This window comes from Simochromis diagramma, unplaced genomic scaffold, assembly GCF_900408965.1.
Source record: "Simochromis diagramma unplaced genomic scaffold, fSimDia1.1 OVJJ01000531.1, whole genome shotgun sequence".
Classification (NCBI taxonomy): domain Eukaryota; kingdom Metazoa; phylum Chordata; class Actinopteri; order Cichliformes; family Cichlidae; genus Simochromis; species Simochromis diagramma.
The window spans coordinates 1,560,963-1,582,829 of NW_024387353.1; the positions used below are offsets into that span (position 1 = coordinate 1,560,963).

General features: G+C 40.2%; 1 protein-coding gene across 1 annotated transcript in view; it reads right to left on the minus strand.

Moving 5' to 3' along the window:
* Positions 1 to 21,867, minus strand: part of trpc5a (transient receptor potential cation channel, subfamily C, member 5a) — a 193,947-nt gene that overhangs the window by 44,904 nt on the left and 127,176 nt on the right. The window contains exons 9-10 of the mRNA XM_040007056.1: positions 9,424 to 9,561; positions 5,996 to 6,194 (exon numbers count right to left, since the gene is read on the minus strand). Coding sequence (XP_039862990.1) covers positions 5,996 to 6,194; positions 9,424 to 9,561 — 337 coding nt within the window. The remainder of the gene's footprint in view (positions 1 to 5,995; positions 6,195 to 9,423; positions 9,562 to 21,867) is intronic.

The window sequence follows — 21,867 nt, forward strand, 5'->3', positions numbered from 1 at the left end:
CATGTATTTTAACATTAGACAGATACATAGACGAGTATTGCCACAGACTGTAAGAATGACAGACATGCTGAACTTTATTTTGAACTCTGGGGAGAAAACATTTAACCCTTTAAGACCTACCATAGAACCAAGTCCGCCAGAGCTTTTATTATATTTTTACATGCTGTAGTGCCATTTTTAGGAGCATTTCAAGTTGCTATACATCAATACAACCATTATAGCCCAAATTTTAATAATATGTCTGCATTAAGTGCATTGTAATTACATAAATTGCAAGAAAGTGCAATAAACTACAAAAAAATTGAAAATCTTTTTTTTTTAACATATATTTCTAGTTAGAGAAATTTAAGAGGCTTATCCCTCAAAACTGTAAATACAAAAAATTTGCACAAAATAGTTTCCCACCACAGGAAATTTAATTTGAGTGTCTTCATAGTTTTATTTTTGAAATACACCAATTTTTATATACTGCAGGAAAAACGAAAATAAATATTATAGTTCAAATTTGCAAAAAAGCAGCATATGCATCAAAATAAACTATTTTCAGCAGTGCAATATGAGTCCTAAGCATCCCAGAAATGACACAGAAAGTCATAAAGTCAAACATAACTTTTAAAAACACCAGTATAGGCTCAAAAAACTACATTTCCGCGAAAATGACGTCACTTCCGGATTCAGACAGGTAATGGCAGACGTGCGATAGTTCGCGCTGACGTTGGAAGTGTTATGAACAGCTGATCGGATCGGCAAAGCTGTTTCTGGAATATTATGTTTTTGTTGCTGCAAGTGCTTTTTATGCAGTTTTTGCAAAGCTATATGTGGAAGGAAACTGTGACCTAGGACAAGCTGATGGCATAAGATGTAAGTACAACTCCTCTGATTTCATATGCAAAAAAAATTATTGCGCTAGCTTACGTGGTTGCAGTGCTACCGGGATTTAAAAGTAGTTGCGCAAAATGGAGCATGCCCGCTCTGACTGGTTTTAAAGGGTTAAGCTCTTTTGCAACTATGCCACAGTGATTCTTTGGTATTTAGTGCAGCTCTCATCTGAAATAACTACAAAAGGAAGCAACAGAAGGAAATGTTCCAGTTTTTACCATCAACATGACAACCAGTTAAATCATGTTTCTCTTTGTCAAACATGTTTTGTAGCCGAGACTTTAAAAATGAGAAGAAAACAAGCGGAAGAGACGATGGAAGAGAGCAGATGGTTTTGTATTTTTCCAAGTGATTATGGACTGCATTTGGAAATGATTGGTGTCAGCTCTGAGAGAGAAGATGGAGATGTAATCACTCATTTCACACCCACCCACCTACCCACTCTCTCTCTCTCTCACACACACACACACACACACACAAAACCAACTCCTCCACAGGCTTGAAAGCAGCCGACCACGCACCCCCACATCCACGCACTTTTACAGACACACTCCGGGGCCTCTTGATGATTAGCAATCAAATAGAAAAAATGAAGCAGATAAGTTTGTCTTTATTAATTTAAATCTGGTTGTTTTTTTACTGTCTGGAGGAGAAAGTCCGGCTTCTTGCCGGGCAGTGACTCATTCAAGACTTTAAATGTGAAGTTCGTCGTTAGAGCTCGGCTTAGAATAGTTGATATGAGTCACTTATTAAAGACATATGAAGGAAAAAAGTGTGACATATTTCGTTTGTCTGTGCAAAATGTTTGTAAGCGCTGTTTAAATTGAGAGAAAATATACTTTCAATAACAGCTGAAAAACACTCACAAAACTAGTAGTTTCCTGTTGACGTCGGTTGTTTTGAACAGTCAAATGTTACTCCACTGACCCTCTCCATGCACCATTTCCTGAGCCAAGTCCCAAAGTCCCCTAACTGTCAGTCTGTAGTTGGCAACTTTTGAAACAGATTCCCATAAATCTTCCTCCAGCCTTGTTGTTCCCTCTATACTGATGTTTTAAAAGGTTACCCAGCCCATTTCTGTAACACCGTCAAACTCATGACAGCTGAAGAAAAAAAAAAAACGATTCAAACTGAAGCAGAAGAGCCTGGAATCTTTTTTTATATAACTTCCAGTTCAGCTTCATCAGAGCCCGCTTTCCACATTACAGACAATAGCAGTGCAGGCATGAACGTTTTTGGACATCGCCTAACAGAGTTGTTGAATCTGATGCAGTTGGACCGGACACTGAATGGTCTTTAATCTCAGCATCATAGCTGGCAGTTCCAACCCAATCATGCATTTCAGACAAGGTCAAAAAATGTTTAGTGTTTTATGCATGTTTGTTAGAATCATTATAATCTTTGTTTTGCGACTGTCAAGACTTGGGAGAGCAATTTTGTAAAAAAAAAAAAAACAAAACAAAAACAAACAAATAAACACAGGGTTAATTTTAGGGTAAAGGTCAGTGAAATGAGACTCTTTGGAGGAGGTCTTAGTACGGCTTCAAATGAACTCCAGGGTGGTTTAATCTATGGTGTGAATGTAGACTTGTAGTCAAGACCGCCTAAACCAGGACCAAGACAATACCAAGACCAGAGGGTATCGAGACATCCAACTCTACAGGGAGTGCAGAATTATTAGGCAAATGAGTATTTTGTCCACATCATCCTCTTCATGCATGTTGTCTTACTCCAAGCTGTATAGGCTCGAAAGCCTACTACCAATTAAGCATATTAGGTGATGTGCATCTCTGTAATGATTAAGGGGTGTGGTCTAATGACATCAACACCCTATATCAGGTGTGCATAATTATTAGGCAACTTCCTTTCCTTTGGCAAAACGGGTCAAAAGAAGGACTTGACAGGCTCAGAAAAGTCAAAAATAGTGAGATATCTTGCAGAGGGATGCAGCAGTCTCAAAATTGCAAAGCTTCTGAAGCGTGATCATCGAACAATCAAGCATTTCATTCAAATTAGTCAACAGGGTCGCAAGAAGCGTGTTGAAAAACCAAGGCGCCAAATAACTGCCCATGAACTGAGAAAAGTCAAGCGTGCAGCCGCCAAGATGCCACTTGCCACCAGTTTGGCCATATTTCAGAGCTGCAACATCACTGGAGTGCCCAAAAGCACAAGGTGTGCAATACTCAGAGACATGGCCAAGGTAAGAAAGGCTGAAAGACGACCACCACTGAACAAGACACACAAGCTGAAACGTCAAGACTGGGCCAAGAAATATCTCAAGACTGGTTTTTCTAAGGTTTTATGGACTGATGAAATGAGAGTGAGTCTTGATGGGCCAGATGGATGGGCCCGTGGCTGGATTGGTAAAGGGCAGAGAGCTCCAGTCTGACTCAGACGCCAGCAAGGTGGAGGTGGAGTACTGGTTTGGGCTGGTATCATCAAAGATGAGCTTGTGGGGCCTTTTCGGGTTGAGGATGGAGTCAAGCTCAACTCCCAGTCCTACTGCCAGTTTCTGGAAGACACCTTCTTCAAGCAGTGGTACAGGAAGAAGTCTGCATCCTTCAAGAAAAACATGATTTTCATGCAGGACAATGCTCCATCACACGCGTCCAAGTACTCCACAGCGTGGCTGGCAAGAAAGGGTATAAAAGAAGAAAAACTAATGACATGGCCACCTTGTTCACCTGATCTGAACCCCATTGAGAACCTGTGGTCCATCATCAAATGTGAGATTTACAAGGAGGGAAAACAGTACACCTCTCTGAACAGTGTCTGGGAGGCTGTGGTTGCTGCTGCATGCAATGTTGATGGTGAACAGATCAAAACACTGACAGAACCCATGGATGGCAGGCTTTTGAGTGTCCTTGCAAAGAAAGGTGGCTATATTGGTCGCTGATTTGTTTTTGTTTTGTTTTTGAATGTCAGAAATGTATATTTGTGAATGTGGAGATGTTATATTGGTTTCACTGGTAAAAAATAAATAATTGAAATGGGTATATATTTGTTTTTTGTTAAGTTGCCTAATAATTATGCACAGTAATAGTCACCTGCACACACAGATACCCCCCTAAAATAGCTAAAACGAAAAACAAACTAAAAACTACTTCCAAAAACATTCAGCTTTGATATTAATGAGTTTTTTGGGTTCATTGAGAACATGGTTGTTGTTCAATAATAAAATTATTCCTCAAAAATACAACTTGCCTAATAATTCTGCGCTCCCTGTATATGAATGCGATCTGACCTTGATCCGAACCAGCTACTAGCAGCACGTTATAAGTTCCAGATAAACAAAAATTTCTCATAGCCATGTATGCTTAGTATTCTGGGGTGCGGCAAGATACTATGGATGTACAAATGTACATGACTAGCAAATAGCTGTGAAATGAATGTAAATTCTCCAATAGTCCAGAACACAGCAATTTCTTCATGTTTTAACTTTTGATGGTCCCAGTAAGTAGACTGGACATTCTCACGTGGTTTGAAGTGACGCATTTTGTTTCACTTGGAGTTCACTTGGATTTTTCTCAGTGTGGAAAGAACCCAAATCTAAGGAAGAACCTAAAAGTTTGAAAACTCAACAATTGATTTGGACCTTCGAACTGTAAGTGTGAAAACGGGCTTAGACCTCACTAGGTTTCCTTGCCAGTTTCCTGGTAAAACGTGTGTCGACATGAGAGCATAATCTCTGAGGAATTCATAACAAGCAGGCATTTGCCCTGTGTCCTCCCCCCTGCATGCCTTGCCCAGTCAACACCCTTGGCTAAACCCAGCTGAGCACTTCTAATAGTGTCAACACACCTATCATTGTGAGAAAGTCCAAGTGGAACTGAATTCATGTGTGAAAATGACTAATTTACCGTGACGCTTTTTGCCTGAGATGCTGCTAGTTTTGCTGAGAGCAGAGCCTGCAGCAGTGGTGGAGGGGGCTCCACCGGTGTGGTGAGCCTGCGTCACAACACCACGCTGTCAAACTGATTTCAAATTTCAAAACTGTCAGACACTTGAGGACATTTATCAGGTCTCTCAGTTCCTTGTGGTGGCACAAGTCTTTCTTCACAGTCTAATTCATAAATGGAATACATTCAATTTTCTACCTCTAGATTTGACAGATTTTATCAAAATTCTTGGAACTGTATTAAAAATAAAAACAAAAAACATGTACACATGTATTCATAGCCTTTTTTTAGTATAATGATGCTACGAGGTTAACACCTATTTTCTGTTTCTCCCATAATTCTTTGCAGAACCTTTTACGCTCCATCAGGTTGATAGGGACGCATTGCCCAAGGAACAGCCAAGTAACAAACAGGAAGCTAAAAAAAGTCTTTATGTAAATAACGCAGGGCTGGCCAACTCCAGGCCTTGATGGATGGTGTCCTGCAGGTTTTAGACGTGTCCCTGATCCAACACAGCTGAATCAAATGACTAAATGACCTCCTCAACACGTCCTGAAGTTCTCCAGATTCAGGTGTGTTGACCCAGGGGGATATCTAAAACCTGCAGGACACCGGCCCTCGAGGCCTGGAGTTGCCCACCCCTGAAATAAAGCTAAGCTGAGGTGAAAACATCACCATTTACCAGGATAAATGCAAAGTTGCTTTTTGAAGAAACCCCCTTTACCATGCTGAAACTGTCAAACACGACTCTTAACTTTCATTGACTGTTTCACACAACTATTTTATTACATGAAAACATGTCTTCAAAGTGTGATTTGAAGTGGCTGATGGCACACATTTCTCACAACACACAAAAAAAGCAGAATAAACAAAAAAAAAAAGAGAGTTACTGTCCCCGTCTGTAAAGTCTTTAAGTCCAGTAGAGAAGAACAACAAAGGCTCTAAAAGCTGGATTTAAACTTTGTTCTTGCCTTCGGCAGAACTTGGTTTTGTAGGCAGACAGAAGACATCTGTCGGATCATGAAAATCTTTGTAAAGATGCAAACCCCTGTTGGATACCAGCCAGTGTAAGGGATGCTATGTGACTGAATTACAGAGAAACTTCCAACAGATCTGAGGTCAGAGCTGCAGAAAGGCCAGCCACAAACAGAGCAGATCATTTCAGCAGGTACAGAGTTTTTAAGCACAATCCTCCGAGGAATACTCTGAAAACTTACCCAGCACCCACGGCAGAATCATCCACTCCACAATGGTGGGTGGGGGTCCCTGCATGTGCAGGTTGGTGCGGGCGATGTGCTGCGAGGCCAGCAGCAGTAGGAAGAGAAAGGTCAGGTAGGATGCCGTGTGACAGATGAACTTGATGAAAGGCTTCTTAATGAAACTTCCCAGAGCACTCTTTGGAGCCAACAGGTAGATCTGAGGAGGATGGAGAGAGGGAGATGGACGGGGGGAGAATGGAAAAAGAAAGGATTTCAGTAAGAGCACAAAAGAAGAAGGACAGGCAAGATAAGAGGGAGCCTGCTTTGTTATTAAATGAACTTTAATGACCAAAAAAATAAATTAAAATAAAATAAAATCAGCCGATGGAAGTGGCTTGAAGGCATAAAAACACAGGACTGAATGTCTGCAGAGACGTGACTCTCAAAGCAGAGCAACACAAACAAGAAATTTGACATTATGTAACGATTAATGAGTATAAAAAACATCATCTCAGATGCCTGTTGATGCCTTAAATTGATTTTGTCCTCTCAAATATTGTTCTTTCCCCCCTCAATTTCAGCTCAACAGGGAAAAAAGAAGAAGAAGATGTATGTAAGTCGATAAATGTCCATGCTCAGCCACCGTCACCTCGTGTTTCATCTGTCAGCGCTGTTATTGTTATCGCCGGCGTTATTGCCGTTATGATGCTTGTTTACTTGCTCTGCTCGTCTACTTGCTGCTGGCAACCTCGGCACACTGAGTCACGCCAGTGATGCTTTTTAACTCGAACTGAGTCGCACGTCGACAGACTCAGAAACAATAAGGCCGAAAGAGAGCGAGAGGGAGAGAGACATGTGCTTAAATACACAATTAAAACATTAATAACTAACCCCACTGCGAAACCACTCTGATTATTGATATGTAAGCACTTTATGTTAATTATCTCACTCACATCAGCAAAAACATGCAGTGTAAATAACCTCAATTAAGACCAAATTACATGTCGGAGTCTTTGAAGACACCGCAAAGGTCACAGTAATAAACGAGAGGAAAGAGGTGCAAATATTTTCCCCTCTTCTAATTATTCTTCCTTCTTAAGCTTTATAGAAAGACAGAAAAGTAAACTAACATTAAAAATGAGCTAACAGCATTCATCTAAGAAGGAGGAACATTTTTAAGAAAGCCTGTAATGGCTCCGAACTTCCAGACCAATTATTGGGTTTAACAGAGTTATGTTGAAAATGTATCCCTGAAATGTGCTGCAAACAAATGTTTTACTTTTCTTTGGCTTTATGTGGGGAATCAGGAAACAAGAGCCAGTATGTAAGTTGACTTGTATTTTGGAAAAGTGTGCCCTTTAACTGTCATGTGACTCTTCATTTTAGAACCGCCCATCATTCCTGCCAGGCTGTGAAAAGCAGCAACACATGGCAGTGAAGGCAAGCACCAATTTTCTTTACAAAACTGTCTTTGGCTCGTCAAAGTACAAATATCTAAAGCAATTAATTCTCCTGAAGATATCAAGTTTGTTTTTCCCTCTTGACTGACTTGTGGTTTTGTCCCTTTGCCTCAGATCTCCTCCTTGTTTGCATATCTATTGAGTTTCCTGCTGCTTCTTGAATGTGTCAATAAATCATTTAAAGTATTCCTGGAGTTCAGAGCAGTAACCCGGACGACCAAAGAGATATAATCTCTCCAGCGTATCCTGGTTCTATCTAGGGGCCTCCCAGAACATCTTCCCCAGGAGGCTTCCTAATCAGATGTCTGAACCACCTCAACTGGCTCCCTTAACGTGGAGGAGTAGCAGCCCTACTCTGAGTTCTCCCAAATAAAAATAAACTCTTCCCCCCTCCAGGACGCATCAAAACCTGGAGAAATCTCATATCTGCTGCTGATCTTGTACTTCTTCCACCTTCGATTGCTGCATGGTTGACAAACCCCTGCTGCGGTCAGATAGACCCATGCAGCATGTTGGAGATTAGCCCACCTGGACCCTACAGAGTCATCAGGTGCTCATCAATTAAAGGCTCGCCAAGACCTGGATCCAACGTGGAACACCATGATCCATGACCCAGGAATGGAAATGAATGTGCAGTTTTGTACAGAATTTTGTTTATTTATTTTAAAATGGCCTGCATTTGTATAGCGCTTTACTCAGTCCCTAAGGACTCCAAAGCGCTCTACACTACATTCAGTCATTCACACATTCACACACAGGTAATGGCAAGCTACATTGTAGCCACAGCTGCCCTGGGGCGCACTGACAGAGGCGAGGCTGCCGGACACTGGCGCCACCGGGCCCTCTGACCACCACCAGTAGGCAAACATGGGGTTAGTATCTTGCCCAAGGATATTTGGCATGCAGCCAGGATGCAGCGTGGGATCGAACCACCGACCTTCTGATTAGTGGCTGACCTGCTCTGCCACCTGAGCTACAGCCACCCCATGTTTAGACAAATGTTTCTCAATTTCTCTAAACTCAAAGGTTTTAAAGATGAACAAAAGCAGATCTTTATCTGCATCCCAGCATTAATGACTCAGCAAGTTAACACATTGGCTCATAAGTTGGCTGAAGTTCATCTGTGTGTATTTAGTTGGCTCATATTACTGCAGTACCAACAGCATAAATAGACATTTTTCTGAAACGAAATCCTTTAAAACATAAAATGACCAGATTAAATATATAACACAGTCCGTATGTCTGTGACATCTGTTAACTTCCAGGTCCTCTTCAAAACCTTATTTCTTATTTTCCATCGTCCTTCAGTCAGTAAACCGTAACTTTGGTCTAATTACTACCTGAAAACAGTCTGAAAAAGCAGCAGTTTGGTTGCATCAGCTCTTTGACTTTATTACCCTATATTTCTTCTTTTCCCCATGTCATTGATTTCTTGTCTTTCTCCTTTCTAGGGAAATGATCATTTTGTCAGTTCCTCTTCTCATCTGTCTTTCCACTTCTCCTGCCATTTATCTCTCACCTTCTTCATTTATTTTCTCTAATTCCCTCTTCCTCCTTTGAACTTTCCTGAATCTCAATATTTCCATTTTTCTAAATTCCTTTCCAATCTAGATTTTCAGCTTCTCTTCCTGCCTTGCTTCTTGAAATCTCGATCCCCCCTCTATTGTCATCTTTTTAGAAAGAAAGAAGGTGTAGTTTATTGATCCCCGTGGGGAAATTCCTCTCTGCATTTTAACCCATTCACTCAGTGAAGCAGTGGGCAGCCATTGGGCGCCCGGGGAGCAGTGTGTAAGGACGGTACCTTGCTCAGGGGTACCTCAGGGTAGCTGTTCAGGGGAACTGAACCCCCGACCTTCCGATCACCACCACTGGGGTCACTGGGCCACCACTCTACCTACTGAGCTATCCCTGCCCATCCTTTACCCACTTTCTTCAAATCTATATTCTCCATCCTCCTGCACCCTCCCATTATTCTTTTTTCCTTACCAATGAGAAGACCGGGAACAAGAGTCCGATGATAAAGCAGGTGACCAGTTTAACCGCCCAGTGTCGTCTCCTCCAACCCGGGAAGCCATCATACCACAGTGTGGCCAGCAGCTGCTGGCAGTTTGGCTGTGCCACAAACTGGAAAGAGAACAACAGGGAGAGAAAATGCAGTTTAGTATATGTGAAAAAGCCCTGAAAAGCCCTTTTAAACGTAGTTCATTAATCATACAGAGGCTTTTTTTTTTGTGGGGGGGGGGGTGGGGGGGTGGGGGTACCGCTTGTATAAAAACAGCTTTCACATCACTACACAGAGTTCACATTAATACTTCCCAAGTCTCATCAGGTTACACTTTAAAAAAATGTGATCACCCTGACTGCTTAATAAGTTCATGGAAACATTTGCCTCTGCCTGCTCAGTGGTGTTTATTTTGATGCTGATGCCATTACCAAATTATCTCCTCCTTCACTTCATTCATTTTTTCTTAACTCCAGGAGGCTGTGGCCCTTTCATCTTTTCTCCCTCTTCTATCATTCCATCTATATGTAATTAAATCATTTTGTTATTCACAGTCACACATTCCCGATAGAGTAAAACACGAGTGGCTCTTAGCGTGTCCTTTATTAGTAGTAGTCGGATATCAGAGTGAACTGTCATCTTGTTAAAGTCCATTTCCATCTCGACTGTGACATTGACTCCTCTGACTGATTTCTACTGGGGTTGGGATTTGATTTCCCCTAACCAATCACAAAAGAACAAGGTATCCACCTGAAGCTAATGTGATTAAACTCGACACTGCTGCACAGCAATGCAAACATACAGTTTTTTCCCCAGGGATTTAGAAGTAAAGAGCAAAGTACAGTAAAAAGAAAAATAGGTCTTCAAACGAGGTTGCTGGTAAACACGTAGGAGATAACATTTGCAGATAATTTTCCAGGGTTTTAGAATCCTTATCTTGTTGTATCCACTGGTGCATCAGTGGATTAAGCCAGGCACAGGAATTCATTAATAACTGAAACCTTTTAAGACTGAATACCGGACAGTTAAAGACACTCAAACAGACCAGACTCACGTCTTTGACAGCCAGAGAGCAGAAAAAAAAAATCAGAACAACTGAGTCATTCAGCTACACAACATGCATTCATACAGACGTGGCAGAAGCTCAAACTTAGGCATATAGACATAGCCAAGAAGTTTAAACTGAGAATCAGAACGAAGAAGAAAAGGCATTCTGAATGCACAACATGTCAAACCTTGAGGCAAATGTACTGCAGCAGGAGAAGACCACACTGGGCGTCACAGCTAAAATAGGAAAAGGAGGGTACAGTTCATCCAGGCTCAACAAAAATGGACAATAAGAGTTTGGAAAACGTTCTCTGGTCTGATGAGTCTCGATTTCTGCTGCGACATTCAGGTAGTAGGATCACAATTTTGTGTAAACAACATGATAGCATGGATCAATCCTGCTTTGTCTGAACACCATTATACCACCAGGGTGCTGCATGTGGTGTCGTGGTGTTGGGGATGTTTTCTTGGCACAACTGGATTCTTTGTAACTACCACACCCTACCCCAGTTGTTGCTGCCCATGTCCATCCCTTTGCTACCACAGTGTATGCATCCACTGATGGTTTCTTCCAGCAGGATAGCACACCATGTCACAAAGCTCAAATAATCTCAAACCGGTTTCTTGAACATGACACAGAGCCTTGTAGAAGCCTTCTTCAAAAAAGTCCTGTTACATTCAAAAATAAAAACCCCAGCTACTTTTTAAGGAATAAACACACACACACACACACACACACACACACACACACACACACACACACGCACGCACGCACGCACGCACGCACGCACGCACGCACACACAAAGAAACTAGTCCTAATAGCTGTTTAACAGCAGGAATCCCAGCAAGGATTGTTCTTTCCTGCCTAACTACAGTGCATCACAAGATCAGCACCATGGACAGCTCTTTCTACACTCTTATACTACAGGATGCTGAAATGTTTGAAGCAAAGCTGGTAAAAATTCAGACAGTCTCATAAAAAGAGCCTATGTTTAGTTATAGACAGTGCAGATAGAATGTGCCAGGATCAATTATCTCCAAGCCCACACTTACAGAAAAAAACACAAGGAAGTGAAGAATTCTGCAGTTATCACCAAATGTTCAGCCGTCAAAAGTTGCAGAAGATAATTTTTGACTGACAGTTTCAGGTGTCATCCTGTTTTTTTTTTTTTTTTTCCTGTTCCTGTTTTCCAGTTTTCCTCTTCAATCTATTAGCTAAATGTTTGGTTCATAACAGTTTCCCGTCCTTGTGTGAAGGTGGATGTGCCAAATTGAGCTGGATGTTTATTTAGCTCATTTATCTAAAAGGATGTTTGTTTAAAGGAGAAACACATTATTAACATTCTCTTATACACATACAAAGACACACAGACATGACTCGGGGTGATTGATAACCTTCAGTCTCTGAAGCCTTTTCAGAGTATGAGAGTAATTTACAGTCCTGGGATTTTTACCAAGATTAAAACTAATCACCGAAAAGCAGAAATGAGAAGGGAGGAAGTAAATAAATTGAAAGGTACTGAATGAAGAAAGGAAGAAAATGAAAGATGGGCCTGGCAAGAACAAGGAAGCAGAGGAAGAGAGAAGAAAAGAAAAAGGGGGACACAATGGGAGAAAGAAAATAAGAGGAAAAGTCAGACAGGAAGGAAAGAGGAATGGTTCTTGGTGACTCAGAGGGCACCTGAAGGTCTGATGGGGACAAGCAGCCTTTGGCGTAATGCCAACAGTATTAGCGGTTGAACTGTAATGAGATGTAAATGGAAACAACAGAGGAGCTACAAACCTGTCAGGGCTGAAAGTAACCTTTGGTTTGTCATAAAAGCTCACAGAGGAAGATAAAGCCTCCCCAGATTTACCCGTATGATGCTTGCTGTGGAGCATTTCTAAGTGTAAAGATTACACATGATTCCTTTGTCAGGACTCATGTCACCATTTTTAATGGAAACAAAAAAGTTACATTGTTTGCAGGGTTAGTGTATGTCGACAAGCAGCAGCAATTCCTAAATCTTTTTTACATTGTTGAATTATTGTTTAAATCGCCAGTATAAATAATACATATTAATTCTATGGAGCTTAACAGTATGCAAAGTTCTGACTCTAACTGTATGGATTTCAGCTTATTGACTGTTGCTGTGATTTGGACCTATTTAGATAAAGCTTTAAATGTGATGTATAACACAAATAAGAATAGGAAGATTTTCTGATTTTTCCTTTTTCCACCAACTTAGCATTTTTTGTTTTCTTCCACCCCTCAATTTCTTTCACCACTTTGTTAAATCAGTTGTCTTTGCTACATCCCATTCTCAGTGTTTTTCTTTTTCTTCTCTGTTCTACATCACTGAGCTTCTTTTCATTGTCATCTTGTGTATTTTCTTTTTCATTATATGACCCCCAATCCTCTTTACTTCTCCCCTTCTATACATTGCATCTCTTCTCAACTGATTCTCCACCTCCTCTGAGTTTGGTCTCCACTCCCGTCCTTCTCACTTTGTATTTGCTCGCTTGTCTTTCTTTTCTGCTCAGTCGCATTTCTTCTCCTCACCCCTTCTTCCTTACCCTTCTTCTTTTCTTCCATCCATCTTCCTATCCTCCCCTCAGCTCCAGCATGGTGTCCTGTTTCCATGGCAGCAGTATGCTAATGAGCTAGTTGATCTTTTGGCTTCACTAAACTACAGCAGTCTGCTCCTTTCTCTCCTTTCCTGTTTTGCTGTTGATAAATATGCTTGTCATGGTTTACTGTTGACACAAAAACACTTGCTGACGTAACAGCACCATTTGAGATGGCCTCTAGACCAATCAGAAAGGCAGAGCAGGTCAGGAAGGAGAAACCTAAGAAGCAAACAGATCTCAGGCATAACTCTGTTTTTGGGATATATAGAACAACATGAGACATCACTGAAATAACTTATAAACTCACAATGAATCAGAATAAATTACACAACACTCTGGAAAAGCTGGGGTGGTGGGTGGTATAATTTCATCATCAGCGGTCAGTCAGCCAGTAGCATGAAGATGATAGAAATACATTGTCTGGATCCAGGCAGTGAATGGTAAATGACTGTGGTGGGCGATGACTCGGGTCAGCTGAACTGGGGACACAAATGACATCATTTTCCTGTCTGAACCTACATTAGGTTAAGAGATCTACATTTTACTTGCATCAACATTGAGACATGGATGAGTGGCAAATTCCAGACAGTCAAACTCCTACTGAAGTGGAACAAATGAGAATAGTGGCAATTTATGCCCTGATGATCAGTTTATTCTATTCTATTTATATTAAATTCTATTCTATTTAGCAATATTCCCACAGATATTATCTTTTGATATATTATTCTTTTTTATCTTTAGAAAAAAAAGATGGCTAGGTTGATTTAAAAAAAATGCAGCACATGTAGCAGTAGCATCGTTCATCATTTTCAATATATCTTTAACATGTCGTCATGATTGGAACTTTTTTTTACTTCCTAACGATCTCTTTTGGCTTCAGCCAAGGTAGACAGGTACCTGAGACATATATACCTGCCTACCTAAAAATATTATTATCATTATTAATTACAAGAAAATGAAGAAGTTAAAATACATGGTTACCTAAAATTGATTTTAATTTGGCCAAATTGCACTATAGCTGAAGGGTGTTAATAAAGTAAAAATTAAATGGTCATGTTATATAACTTATAACATGTGGTGGTACCACTATAAAGCTTAGCTGTCGTGTGCTCTGGAATATATTGTTAGCTTAGTAACTTGTCAGACGCAGCAGCTGAGACACCGGTTCTGTATTAATACCAGGCCTCCAGCTTCATACATTTGCTTGAAATACTGACAAAAGAGGAAGCAGGCACCATCACTTTTTTTAGTAATTTAGTATTGCCCCCAAAACCAGACTGTTAATATGGCCCAAATGTAACTGCCAGCTCTGGGACCTGTTTTTTTATTCCACTGTACAAGTTAATAATTTTCTAAATTTAACTGATCCAGAATCCAATTTGCAAAATAAACTATCACATATTACAAAATACGAGCAATGGACAACACAAACAGCTGATATATTCACCCGACTGCCAAACCCTATAATATACATTTAAAATGAGCTCATGTTTAATGGCAAACAGCAACCACACATGGATACTTATCAGGTTTTGCTGTCTTGTACTGAAATTCCTTTTGTCTCACACTCTCAGTCTTTTATGCTAGCACTGGAAAAGTGTCACTGCGCCACCATGACGAATTTCCAGTCCAACTTAAATTGATTACCACGGTCTCTCTCCGGCAGCGCTTTGCCTCCTTCTCCCAGCAGGCTGGGTCAGTGGTGTGAAAACTGCAGAGGATAAAGTCTTAAACTTAATCTCAGTGTGCCTGCAGCAAAGAAACCACGCTCTTTCATGCTAATCCAATAGCAGCTTTACATAACACACAGTACTTTTACTGGTCGGGGCAAGAGAGAGTTGTCTGAAAATGACTTTAAGGGATGTAAACATGGGGGGTTTCCTGTAGAAATAATTTAGCGACCAATCCAGGGAAAAAAAAACCAACAAAAAAAACAAAGCAAATCTAGCCAATGTAAAATTTCTAATTTTAAAACGCCACATCTTCAGTGTTTTGAGAAATATACAGATGTTTCCATGGTGAAATGTGGGGGAAAAATTGAGAGGTGGGAAATTTTTGGACTTGGATATAGTAAAATCTAATGGGCAACAGGGGGCAGCATTTCTCGATTAAAAAAAATAAGTCTAAATGTATGCCGTGCCAAGCCACTACCAATATGAGTGCGCAGCTGGGTGTCTGTAAAAATGTCAAATCTAAATGTGAAAAAACAACCTGTCTTCCTGACTTACGGTGCTCACTACAGGCCAGATCTTTCTGGAAGATCATCATAAGATCAAGTTACATCGCTCAAAACATTTAAGAGAACTAAGGAGACCGTTGATCTCAGTATAACACAAAGTCAGTAAAACATCAGGTATATTAGTCTGTCTACTTAGAAACCATAAATCATTGTGAATCCAGTTCAGCTGCTTTTGTGCAAATGAAAGTGGAAACAAGTGCACTGAAGAAGCAACACTAAAACACACACAAATCACAAATGGGATGATTTCTGGAGGTGGTGGCCGTGGACCATGGCTCTCTCCTTATCCCTCCTGGATAATTTTTATTACATCCTAAATCTGATCAGTTTAGTGTTTGTGTCTAATGTGAAGAACAGAAGGTTCTGACAAGACAATGGCTCAGGCCACAAAATAAGATATTAAAAATATATATTGTATGTGCTTCCTGTGGGCCCAGATCTGCAGCATTAACTAAGCAGTTTTTATTTTATTTCAGAGGGGCAGAAACCAAGGCTTCCAGGAAACTTTACTTAAGCACAGGAACAACGTGCAAACTCCAAACAGAAGGCGTCTCGTGCTAAGAGACAACACTCTCAGTACTGAATCACTGAGCTGCTTAACTAAACTATAAGAGTGTATTAAAAAAAAGTTACACTGAAGGCTTATTTTACTTATTAGTATCATAAAATATCATTTTAAACCTCAAAGTTACTGCTGCAAAACAAAATGCTTCAAAGGCACTTTAATCTGTAAACTGAACGACTGTTTTCTTAGATCATTTCTTGTATAATGACCACACAATATCTTCTAATCTCTCAAAGCATCAACACAATGTAACAACAAAGATTCAAATTTCCCCCCAAAAAAGAAGTAAAGTCAGCGCTGATCAGGCCTTTTTGTCACTGTATGTATTTTATGCCAGGTTTATATCAGGACAGCTTGTTTATCAGGATTTCACTGTCTCTATTCTTTCATAAAACATTTAAAGACATGAACAGAGATTAAAAACAAAAAACAACTCACGCCCACGCAGCAACACATGCACCCACAGCCGCACACAATAACAACAGCAAGAAAAATATACCATGAAATCTGCACTGCTGGCAGCCCACTGAGTTTCAAATGACATTAGCAAAGTGAATGGAGAAAAATGCAGGAATGAATCACAGAGACGAGCATTAATAGTGAATTACAGGGAAGCGCAGTGGCCAGTTAAGACTCATGTTAGATAAGCATTCCTTATTAAAAGTCTTCATTCCTGTTAGCTGTGATGATAAGGACACAGACTATGAAAAGAAAAAAAAAGCGAAAAGTATTTTCATCACTAATAAATGCACCGAGTCATCCAGCAGATACTCCAGGGAGCTGGCACAGACAAGGAAATTAGCAGAGTGTGAAACCAGGCTCTCCAAAAAGGACCCAAACTCCTTTTTATTAAACTCCTCGCAGAGAGAGACTCGGTCGAGTTGTGATGACTCATGTTAACCTGCTGAAAGGAGCAGCAGCCTGGAGTGCTGCGAGATGAATAGGCTTTTACATTATTTGCATTTCCGCTTGTTCAGGAAGCCTCTGCGGGTTACGTGATGGGCACAGCAACCGTTATACAAGAATTCAAACTTGACTTCTGTGTCCTACTTTAGCCCACAGACGCAAGATCTGGCAAATGTGCCGAAGCATTATCTAGAAACGCTCTGAATCTTTTAGTCATGTACATTACTTGTCCTCACTTTCCTTTAAAGCTCATTTGATGGCTGGCAGCATGTTCTTCTACTTTGTTCATCTATTTTGTTCTTTCCCTGAGTGGGTCTGTGTTCATCGATTGGTTAATTTGTTGGCACACCTGTGCTGATGCAAACAGGACCAGCTTGCAAGAGATCAGCACCTCTTATGTGACCTGAGGAAAGGAACACGAAGAAGTGGTTCTCAAACTTTTTCCTGACATGGACAACTTGTGACTTCAGCCTCAGTCACATAGACCTAGAGACCAATTAGAGACTCACTATAGGCCCATCAGTTACTAGGGAAAATTGTGTATTTCCAAATTGGTTGGTGTGTGATTAGGCACAAACTGGCTACCAAAGCTTTACATTAAACGTAATTCCACAAGCACTGTGTTAGTGGTCTCGCTCCAAAGACTCCTCTGGGATCCTTTAAAATCCAAATGTAAGAAAAAAAGTCTCAGCCAATGCAAAAGAAGCTGAGCTAACCAGTTCATTGTTATCACACCCTCAACATGTTTGGGTTACTGCTTTTACACACGCTACCATCCAGCTAATACAATTTCAGTTGTCAGTTTAGTCACACAGGTCTACAGACTAGTCGGCAAAGCCATGGTAACCTCTTGTTGCTAAGGAAGAATATGTTTTCATAACGTGTTGATGAGCGGTTCCCGGAAATTGCTGGGAGTTGCTAAGTGAAATTAGTCACAAAGAAGTATGGAATATAACAACTTGTCTGCAAACACTCACCAACTACTTGCCAAGTGGTAGTAAAACTGAAAAGTGTGTTTCCAGACAAGTCTTTGTCTTCCATGTGAACTGCAGGCAATCCCTTTTTTTCTTTACTAATATAAACCAAAGAAATCTTAAGATGTTTTTTCAGTGCAGCACTGCACTGAAAAAACATCTTTGCAACTAATTTCTCTTAGCAACTTCCAGCAACCAGTTGCCAAGGGACCAGGGTTGCACATTTAGTTTGAGTGGTCTGCTGAGCAGTCTGTAGGTCAGTGTGACTAAACTGATACAGACAGAAAGAGAGGGCACAGAGACTAAATATAAACCAGCCACAAAAAGTAAAAAAAAAAACACAGCTAAACTAAATAATGACAGTGGGAAAAGACCCACTGGTAACCACATAACAAAGTAATCTGTGGAAAAATTATATATATGTAGATAGGGAACACAAACAAACGGAGGACTCACAGTGAGAGATAACTATTAAAGGGACAGAAGAAAAACTGAAAACATGGCAATGTTTACTTCTGATGTCATTATTTTTTGTTGTTTCTTTAGTTCTGTTACTTATTGCTGGAGTCCCACTTATGCTGATGCTGGGAAATAAGAACTCCTGGCTACTTGAATCACAGCTAAGTTATATAACCAGACAAAGCAAAATAGGCCTCCTAAAAAATTCAGCCCGCATTAAGGAAACGCAATGTATGACTGGCTGCTTGTGTTTTTTAGTGCAGGTTGCTGATGCTTGTGGAGATGTTTGGTAATAAACACAACTTGAAGAACATTTATAAATGATTCAGCACTCATCTTCCTTTCAGTAACATACCTAGGAAAGTAATTTCCACTGAGAATCCTCTGCTCACTGCAGCTCAGACTCTTTCATACTGAATAAAGCAATGTCGTATTTATGACCAATGCAGGGAAGAATCACACAGTCATTAATGAAGCAAGATGTTTCTTCTCATCTTTCCACAATTGTTTTTTTTCCACATTTCTAACCCATAGTTGATAAAAGACTGTAAATATGGGCTGATTATGCCCAATTTTATAGTGTTTAAGATCATTTAATCATTATTAGGAAATACAGATAATACACTCAAATTGCAGATGTATTGAAGACATAATGCAGATTTTGTAGCTGTTAAACAACACCCATAAATAAATAAATCCATAACGTTAATAGTCGCTAAACAAAAACTATTCTCCTACACTGTAGTATCATTTTGATCCACTCTGCAATACCATCTATCTGACTGATAAGAGCTTCATTTAGCATCATGTCAAACATGCTACTTATGCAGAAAAAGCATTACTGAAACACAGTGAGATCATCTGGACAGAGAACAGAACAAAAACACAGCCAGCATCCAGTGAAGAGCTTTGAATGTCCTTCAAGAAGCCTGGAGAAGTATTCCTGAAGACTGAAGTTCAGGCTAAGAATAAAGGTTTTCATATTAAACACTGATTTTAAAGCTTGTTAAAAATCCACAAACTCTGTTTTGTCCTCTATACTGTATTTTCTTGTATATTTGCACATTTCAATAAACTGCTTAAACTATTTCCCATTTTCCCAGCAAAATATAACAAATATCTCTGTGAAACCATCTTCTATCTGACTGCTTCTCCCCACAAACACTGCTGGCACTTCAAATGATAGTAAACATTCTCTAATAAATGACATCATTGCCCACCTGCATGTAGCCAGGCTGCCGTACACAAGCTACCAAATCTTTATATCAAACTTTGTTCTCCAAACACTGCGACTACAGGGAAATGTAGTCAGTGGTCCAAAGAGTCCTGCCGTGTCGTCAATATCAAAGTGCGATGACGATTTTCAGCCAGTGCAAAAGATGCTGAGTTCAGTCTTACACCCCCCCCACACACACACACACACACACACACACACACACGCGCGCGCTTGTGTCACCGCACTTCCTCCTGCTTCTGACACTAAATGGCAATCTGCTACACAAACTACTTTCCAGCTAATACAATTTCTGGGCATTTTGCCTCAACCGCTAAACCACTAAGAAATATGCTAACCGCTGCTACACAGCAGCAGTTAATTCAATTTCTCTACAGCCTGATGTAATCTAAACAAAGCAATACACTAACTCAAAGCCATGCTAACACTAATTCATTTTGGCTGTCCACATGCTTGTGATCCATATGCAAATACCCTAAAGCCCTTGTGTGCGTCTGTGTGCTCCGTGAAGCTGATTCATGTATTCATATTTGATCTGACGTGCTAGGCCTTTCTTCTGTTAATCCTCTCTGATTTCTTTTTTTATTTTGTCTTTTAGAAAAAGAAATCTCTCTCTGTCACACTTTCTTCCTTTCCATCGATCTCTCTGGCTCTCCTTTCTCTCCACCCACTCAAACTGCCCTCCTTTCTTACACTGCTTTCAAATTATTCTCTTCAGTTCAGCAATGGAGCATCGTGCAGTCATTTCTGGATCACAGAAACTCGGCACTGTAAGCTGCTTTCTCAAAAACTTCAAGAAATGTATTAATTAATAACTACTACAGTTAAAATGTTTTTGTTTCATTTCTTATATTCTTTAGATTTATCTATAATAAATCTATCTATAATTAACTTTAATATCCAACAGGTTGTAGGCAAACAGCATGGGACAAGTTTAGGGTCAGATTGCACTTCAGTCAAATGTTAAACAAGCTCAGATTCATTCACCTCTCAGCTTCAACTTTTTTTATATAGCACATCTAGAACAACAATAGTTAACCAGGGTGCTTTACAGCTTCGGGTAGCAATAAACCAATGACAATAAAGATAAGAGAAAACACTAGAATAAGATAATATAAAATACAATAAAACAGGGATGCTCCGAGATGTCTCAACACAAACTAAAAGCAAGAGAAAACAGTTTGAGTTTTGAGAAGCACTTGAAAGTCTCTAAATGACTGAACACATCTGATGTTCTGATGTAGGCTTTTCCATAGGACCGAGCCTATAGCCAAAAAGGTCCCATCCCCTCCATTTCTTTAGCCCGGGAACATTGAGTCATCTGATTATAGGACCTTTGTGGGGTCTTGTAGCTGGGGTGTGGATAATTAAAAGCTCAGATAAATAAGGAGGGGCAAGCCCATTCAAAGCCTTAAAAACAAGCCATACAATCTTAAAATTCATTCTAAAAAGTGGCAGGAAGCCAGCGAAGAGGGGATAAAACTGGAGTAACGTGCTCTCACTTTTGTCCTGGCAAGAAGCCGAGCAGTCGCATGTTGTACATATACAAAATTCATATGGTTACTGTAGTTTGATGTTAGCCAACTGTCCGAGTTGATAAAAACCTGTTTGAGGACACAGCTAATCAGTTGATCAAATTTAAAACCACTGTTAAAAATGAAACCAAAATGCTCTGTAAAATGTCAAAATCAAGTCCGAAGTTTCAAAGTTTCAAATAAAAGTTCTTGTACTGTAAGTGTTTTGGCCTCACAGGATGCTTCTTGTATTCAGGTATGCCAAATATGTTCACATCTGTTAGATTAGACGGATTTTCAACCAACTCTACCCTCAACAGGTGACTTGTTAAGACTATAAAAACTAACATGTGGGTAAAACGGGTTGTTTTAAGGATAATTCACATTATGATGGACAAATTTTGTTCTTGTACATTTAATCTAACCTGGGCTGCTTTTATGGCTCAGTTAACGAGTGCCAAATGCTTTGTGGGCCAAAACCAGGTCGGATGAGATGATCAAAAAGTTTAGACCAGAAATTTGTAAAAAACAATTTCTTTTGTTTGTTTGAATCGATGGTAATGAGACATGGGACCCGAGCAGTCTGGAGCAGTCCTGGCTAAAAAGTTTTCAAACCCAACGGCAGAGCGTCAGGTGAGAAGAGGTCAAGGGAAGAAGTCTGTCCTGTTTTTGTTCTTCTAACTTTCATCAGGTGTCATCCCGAGGCGTGTGAGGGGGAACAGTCACAGGAAATGATCCGAGTTGTGGTGTGTGCCAGCGTTCAGAGTCAACACAATCTTCGCTCACCACCTGGACCACTCACCAGATGTGCCTCTCTGCAACTTTGCTAACTTCCTAAAATTAAATCCAAGTTAAAGGATTATCATTATATGGCACTGA